Raw genomic sequence first — 7,732 nt, 5'->3', positions numbered from 1 at the left:
CATTGTCATTTCCCAAATGAGTGACCTTTGACTACATGGATGCACAGATAGAACTGTGAGGGTTTTTTTTGTTGTTGTTGTTGTGTGTTTTTTTTTTTTCGCCTGATTCATGACTTCTATGTTATCTGACTAGGAAAATGTCACTGGTCCCGTCACAGTCGTTCCTGGCTCATCGTTCTGCAAAGAAACAAGAGAACAAGGTTTCTGCACAAATTTATATATAGGTTGAGGTCACCTGAATGTTCAGCTTTGGGATATTCAAGCTAGCAAATCTGGTGTAAATCATTTTGATATGTGGTCACAGTGGTTATACAAGCCTACCTATTATAAGCCTGAGAGATGCAGTGAAGGTCTGATTTTATCAGTGGACCAGAATTCATGGAAACATATCTGATTATTTCTGAAGGTTCACTTCACTAGAGCAGTTAATGTCTGTTCATCATATTTTTAAAGTCGTTTTTACCTTTATTTCTGCCTTCATGTTACAACTATTTAAGGGGGCAGAGGTAGTTTTTTTCATTGAGAACACGTTAACTGCCAGCCCTCATTGAATATCATGATTATATCAAATTCCGAGTGTTGCTCTTCACTTTAACTTGTGGAAAATGCAACTTCATCTGGTCTCTGATAACCTTGGGGTTTCCTTTTTTTCCATATGAGAGCTGCACACATTTTGGCTCAACACGAATAACACAATGCATAGTTAGGAATGACAACAACAATGAACACTAATAACAATAACAATAATAGTAACTTTATTCATAGAGCACTTTGTAACCTTATTTTTGAAAAGTGTCCTATATCTTTTTATAGACAGATAGATAGACAGACACATAAACTATATGGACAAGATTTCTTCAAGATTTTGGAGTGTGTCTGTGGGAATTTTTTCCCATTCATCCAGAAGAGCATTTGTGAGGTCAGACACTGGTGTTGGACAAGAGGACCTGGCTCGCAATCTAGTGTTCTAGTTGATCCCAAAGGTGTTGGATGGGGTTGAGGTCAGGGCTCTGTGTGGGCCAGTCAAGTTCTTCCACACCAAACTTACCTAACCATGACTTGATGGAGCTTGCTTTGTGCACTGGCGCTCAGTCATGCTGGAACAGAAAAGGGCCTTCCCCAAACTGCTCCCACAAAGTTGATAGCACAGAATTGTCCAACATGTCTTGGTGAGCTGAAGCATTAAGAGTTCTCTTTAAACAGAACTAAGGGCCAACCCCAGAAAAACATGCCCTAGCATTATCCCTCCTCCAGCAAACTTTACTGTTGGCACAGTGCAGTCAAGCAGGTAACATTCTCCTGGTGTTCAACAAACCCAGACACGTCCATCAGACCGCCAGATAGAGAAGCGTGATTCATCACTCCACAGAACACGTTTCCACCATTCCAGAGTCCAGCAGTGGTGTGTTTTGCACCGCTCCATCTGGCGCTTGGCATTGTGCTCGGTGATGTAAAGCTTGCATGCAGCTGCTCGGCCATGGAAACCCATACCATGAAGCTCCTGGCGCACAATTTTTGTGCTGATGTTGATGCCAGAGGAAGTTTGGAGCTCTGCAGTTATTGAGTCAGCAGAGCGGCGGCCACTTTTACGCACTATGCACCTCAGCACTTGGTGACCCCGCTCTGTAACTTTACGTGGTCTGCTGTTTCCAGGCTGAGTTGCTGTGGTTCATAAACACTTCCTCTTTGTAGTAATACCACGTACAGCTGATGGTGTCATGTCTCACAGGGAAGACATTTCATAAACTGACTTGTTGCATCAGTGGCATCTCTTTCACAAATGTTGGTAAAGACAGACTGCATGGCTAGGGGCTTGATTTTATCCACCTGTAGCAAGAAGTGTGTATATATCCATATATCTACATCTATCTATATCTATCTATATACACTACTCACAAAAAGTTAGGGATATTTGGCTTTTGGGTGAAATTCATGTAAAATTTAAAATGTTCACGCTACAGTGATATTATATCATGAAAGTAGGGCATTTAAGTAGAAGCATACACTGGTGATTTCCTCATCTCAAACAATTTCTTGAAACAAAAGCCAACAACAGTGGTGGATATACCACAACAAAAAATGTCAGTGTCAATAACTTGTCATGTGCCCTTGAGCATCAATTACAGCTTGACAACGACGTCTCATGCTGTTCACAAGTCGACTTATCGTCTGCTGAGGAATGGCATCCCACTCTTCTTGAAGGGCGGCCCTCAGGACATTGAGGTTCTGGGCTACAGAGCTCCGAGCCTCTACACGCGGCTCAGCTGATCCCATAGGTTTTCTATGGGATTCAGGTCGGAGAAAGTGCAGGCCACTCCATTTGAGGTATCCCAGTCTCCAGCAGCCATTCCCTAATGATACAACCTCGATGAGCTGGAGCATCAAACTCCTGATGTGAATTTTGCCGTTAAACTCCTTGTTAGAGAACAGCAACTTGTGCAAAAAGTACTGAAACATTGAACAGTTGGACATGTGCATTCAAAAGTTTACAGAAGGTCACATTAAGTTCACCTGTAAAGGTTATAATGCATTTTAGGTTCATCCTGAAATTTCACCCAAAAATATCCTTAACTAAAGTGTATATATCGATAGATAGATAGATAGATAGATAGATAGATAGATAGACTGACAGATGTGCCTTAAAAATTATTAATAAAACCAGTAATAATAAATTCACTGTAGGCCAAGGTAAAATTGGATTGATATGTTTTCTGTGTTTTGGTCTTTGTGAGAAGTTTGGCAGCAACACACTGAGTATGCTTGTCTAAACTTTGGTTGGTTGCCTGTGGACCAAGATGTCTAGCAGTTTGGTAATTTATAATGACAGGACTGATGAGAACAACCTCTGATTGGTCAAAGTTTAACTGTAAAAATGGCCGGACATTCAGTTTTGAAGATCCTCAAGGTAGTTACTGAGTAAAGCAGTTAACCTTATGTTAGAGGGGACTGATGGGTAAGTACACCTGTTTTTCAATAAAAACTGATATTGTGTCAGTGAATAACATGCCCTAGGAGTAGCATATGGGTGAAAAAAAAATTAAGAACCAGACACATAAGAGTCAGTGGGTCAGTATGTTAATTATGTGTATTATCACATAGTCACACCACATGCCTTTATGGGTGTAATTATATCAATATGCTGCTCCTCCTAATCACAGTACTGCATGACTCATGGTAACTGCATATTTTACATATTTAGTTACATTTTAAATAGGCTGTAACTACGTCATAGTGTGGTGGGGACATTTGAAGTGACTAAAAATCAGGATTTGAAATCAGTAGTGTGCTTCACATGCAGAAACACAATGAGATCACAAAGGCCTCTCTGGCATCAGGCATACTGGTTAATTATGCCACCTTTTAGTCTGGGTTTTGTCTCCATAAAGGTCTCTGACTCTATCTATCTCTCCAATCTGCTCTTCTCTCGGGGAGGGCCTGCATGCGCAGTATGAATATCTCCCCAGCAAGGCTCCAAACCCCTTTATAAACCCTGCTCAGGTCACCTAGAAAGTCACAACTCTTCTAAACAGAGAGAGAGGGAGTAAGAGGAAGAAAGAATCTCTCATCAGTTCAACCACATCTCTCTGGCCTTGTTTTCCCGGGGCACTATGTGGAAAGCTGCAGTATTGGCTGTGTGTCTGCTGGTGGCCGGGGTTCAGACCATGGACGGCTCAACATACGGGGTGAAGCTGTGTGGCCGTGAGTTCATCCGGGCGGTCATCTTCACTTGTGGCGGCTCGCGTTGGAAACGGTCACTCCCAAGTGCAGGTGAGAGCAAGGCTACAGACACTGCATTTTGGCTGCTTTTACTCTACAAATAGGCTCAACTGACTGACACTCTTGACTTCGTACTATATATAAAAGACATGGGAATGTGCCCATACAAATGGCTTTCTTTAACCTCTTATGCTCATTCATACTAGTCTTTTCTTTCTTAAGTTTGCTGTAGTGTTCATTTGTAATTGTGCATAATTCTGTGTCTTAGCCAGACAAATGTGTATTCTCGTCAAACAGTAATGGAGTGGAGAGGAGCTCACAAGTCAGAAGAATATTGATTTTATTTGTATGGATTATTTGTGTAGTTTAGCACAGCCATTTCAGTCAGTAATTATGAATGGATTGATGGATGACTCGAATTTGCACTGTGGCAAGATTAACACATCCAGCCACACAAAATAATATTAATTCAACATTTATTTCATCTGCAAAGACCATTGAAGAGGCATCTTCATTTACAATGTTGTCAAAATGCAAAAACAGATAAAAAGCAATGTGTGATAATAGAGGTTTAAAGACAGAGCAAAAAAACAGGCTATGGAGGACAGTAAATAAAACATGAAAGAAAATAAATTGATACAACAAATCTGTAAAACAGAATAAATTAAAATTAGTAAACACAAGGGTGAGAAAACAGATTAAATTGGAGTGATCTTATGTGCAGTTACAATAAAATAAAATAAAATCTGAAATAAGGCATTTGAACAGCCATAGTTGCAGTAAAGAGTCTTTGTTTTCAGGGCTTTTGCAGATTGATAATTGAAATTTTCATAATTCTGTCCTGGCTGACGGAATGTAGAGCATCAACCTATTTTGAGAACGAATACCAAGATTATATATGTGCTGGGGTAAAATGAAGCATTTGTATTAAAGCAGTGTTTAACTGAGTATTTGCATCCAAATGAGATTATTTCATAATAGTTAATGATTCTGAACCACAAAATGTATCATATCCGCCTTAACTCTCCCCTGGGCTTCTCACGCTCCTTCAGATCTTTTTCGATTCGTTCTCATGAAGCATAAAGCATGGGACAGAGTCCTTTTTATATATGTCTAAGAGACAAGCATGAGCAGTAATACTGCCTAAACTGATTTAAAGTAATCATCTCCCTGCTTCACTATCTTCCATGCAGGAGAGCTTTCAGAGGACCCATTCAGCCCCCGAGAGGAGGAGCCGTCAAAGGGCTGGAGTCAGGACTCCAGGGTGGAGGCTCTCTTCCAAAGGACCAGCGACCTGGGCCTCCGCAGCCCATACAGAGATGGCCAGGAGGGGGTGTTCAGCCGGCCTACCCGCTCCATTATCACGGAGGAAATCCTGGAAGCTCTACGTAAGGCCGACCGCAAGGGCCGTGACGTGGTGGTGGGTCTGTCTAACGCCTGCTGCAAGTGGGGCTGCAGCAAGAGCGAGATCAGCTCCCTGTGCTGAGAAACCACCTCCTCCTTCCCCAGCGCACACTACACACACACACACACACACACACACACACACACAGGAAGACAAATACCAACTGACACACACCATAAACCTCTACACTCATAGGTGCACATGCGCACACATACACACACACATGCTTTTTGCTCCCATTTATCTCTCGGTAACCCCGTTTCTCCTTTCCTCCATGATTTCGATAAATTTTCCTCCAATGTCTTAACTTGGACTATTGTTTAGAGTGTCTGATAATGTCCAGTTTTCAGTATCCATGATGTGTATAGAAAGGGCTGCCAAGTCTTGAAATATGTTTGTATGTATGTATGTATGTATGTATTTTATTTATTAAGTGCATTCTAACCTTTAACCATCTTGTTCTCAATCCAAAAAGTTTGTTCTTCTCTACTTTTGTCACACACTCTTTAATAAAAAAAAAAGTTGCATTACTTACTGCACACTGTGACATTTCATTATTCCCTTACCAGCCGAATGGCAGAATCAGGGGGAAAAACCTTACTTACATGTCTGGCATAGAGAGAGCAGTTGCTGAAAAGGTCTGGTTCAGGCAGAGCATAACACACAAACAGGCCACTGCCAGTGGCAGTGGCAGCACTAGCCTTGTTCAAAATCATTTGACGTGACATCAAAGACGCTGAAGAGAAACCTGGATGCTGTTGTGTGTTTTGAACTGCATGCTCTCTAATGAACATCCTCTTTTTTTTTTTTTTTGATCAGTGTACTGTATATATTTTTTGGTCTGACCAAAGCAGCCTGTCACAGCAACCACAGATTCAGAGAAAAGCATGCTTGAAGGCTCAGGAAGTATTAGTTTACCTATCTTATAAATAGGTTTTTAAGAAGACTATGTATTTTGCATGTTATTATTGAGACATGGTGTAGATATTAAAGGTACCAAGTTTGAAGAGACAGGAAACAAGGAGGATGTGCTACGTGACAAAGGCCCCAGATCAGACTTGAGCAGAAGTTACAGTTACAGGATATGAACTGTAGCCAAGTATAAAACTGTCAGGACACTCTGCGTAGCCCTTTTAAGTACCAACGGCCTAAAGGCATTTTGACCTGGACTCCCTGGAAGAAGAGACATTGTGTTTCAATGGGACCTTCCTGGTAAAATAAAGGATAAATAAAAAATAAAATAAAAAAATATAAAAGGTAATTTTGAAATAACAAAACTCTCAGAACAATTGCACTGCCTGACTTGATTGTCCTCTAGATCAAAATGGTTTGTGTCGCTTCTCTCCCTTCAAAAAGATTGTCCCACTTCATCTAAAACACCCTGTCTCACTTTGTCACATGAAGCAGACAAATCAGAAAAATACTTCAAATTTTAAACATAAAATTGACGGCCTTTGATTGCTTTATGCACCAGTGTTATGCACTTTTATGACAAAATAGCAGGGGAAACTGGGATAAGACGTATGACAGTTATAATGTTTTTCAACAAGTCTCCAGTTGTGATCTGTTCTCGGCCCATCAACTAGAAATGAACCGGCAATAATAAATCTCCTCAAAAAACAGTCACAAATACCTATGCCTAACATTTTTTTAGCGTAAGAGCAATGTCAAAATTCGAGAATAAAGTTAATCTTATGCATAAATACCAAGTGTGTATTGATCAAAATGACTCCCGAGGCAAAATACCCCCCCCCAGGGAGCAAGATTTTACATTTACTTTTTTATACATTTACTGTTATAATGACAGAGATGTAGTCTGTTATGATTTAATTATTTAAATATGTTCATGGTGAACTGCACATATTTATACTCCTACCTTACCTCATTGCATTTGTATATAGTATGTTTTCCTGTGTGAGACTGTATATTGATTATATTTATATACATATATATACAGATTTTACATATGTACACACCCATTTACATATATACATGCATGTATTTGTGTATAAACAGTGGTGGAAAAAAGTTTTCGGACACCCCATGTATTTGTGAAATATTGCATTAAGAATCAGTCTTAGGTCTTCAAGTGCAATTTCTTTTAGTACAGTCACAGCCAAAATGCTAAACAAATCCTAAAAAAGCCATTAAAAACTTAAAATTGATTGGTTCCATAAAAATGCATAAGAAATTTTGAGTATTGGGTCATTTTGGTACCAGTGATGAAGGTCGTTCTTTTATTTAAAGACACAATTTTGTGTGCAAAGCTTGGTGTCTATATAAAGCCAGCACATTTGAAAGTTCTTCAGACACAAAAAATGGCAAAACAAGGAACCTAACGCAGGAATCACGCCTGAAGATAAAGATTCTCAGCCAGGAAGGGTACAGCTGCTGCCAGATAACCAGGAAGTGCAGATACAGTCCTTCAGCAGTTGGATCCACTCTGCAGAAATACAGACGAACCAACAGCTTGGAAGACAAACCAAGATCTGGGCATCCAAGGGTTTCTTCAGCAAGAAATGACCGCATCCTGATCCGCATGTGCAGGCAAAACCGCCAAATGACATCACAGGAACTTCAGCAGCAGTGGTCAAACCAAACTGGTGTCCA

At 40.3% G+C, this 7,732-nt stretch overlaps 1 protein-coding gene across 1 annotated transcript; it reads left to right on the top strand.

Moving 5' to 3' along the window:
- Positions 1-3,109: 3,109 nt before the first annotated feature.
- On the top strand, positions 3,110-5,222 carry rln3a (relaxin 3a). Its single transcript, XM_030058453.1, has 2 exons — positions 3,110-3,768; positions 4,911-5,222. Exons 1-2 carry the CDS (start codon positions 3,609-3,611, stop codon positions 5,201-5,203), a joined length of 453 nt encoding a protein of 150 aa, XP_029914313.1. The 5' UTR covers positions 3,110-3,608; the 3' UTR covers positions 5,204-5,222.
- Positions 5,223-7,732: the final 2,510 nt, after the last annotated feature.

This window comes from Myripristis murdjan, chromosome 8, assembly GCF_902150065.1.
Source record: "Myripristis murdjan chromosome 8, fMyrMur1.1, whole genome shotgun sequence".
Classification (NCBI taxonomy): Eukaryota; Metazoa; Chordata; class Actinopteri; order Holocentriformes; family Holocentridae; genus Myripristis; species Myripristis murdjan.
Note: the sequence above shows the minus strand (reverse complement) of the source record. Positions and strands in the feature narration are given on the sequence as shown.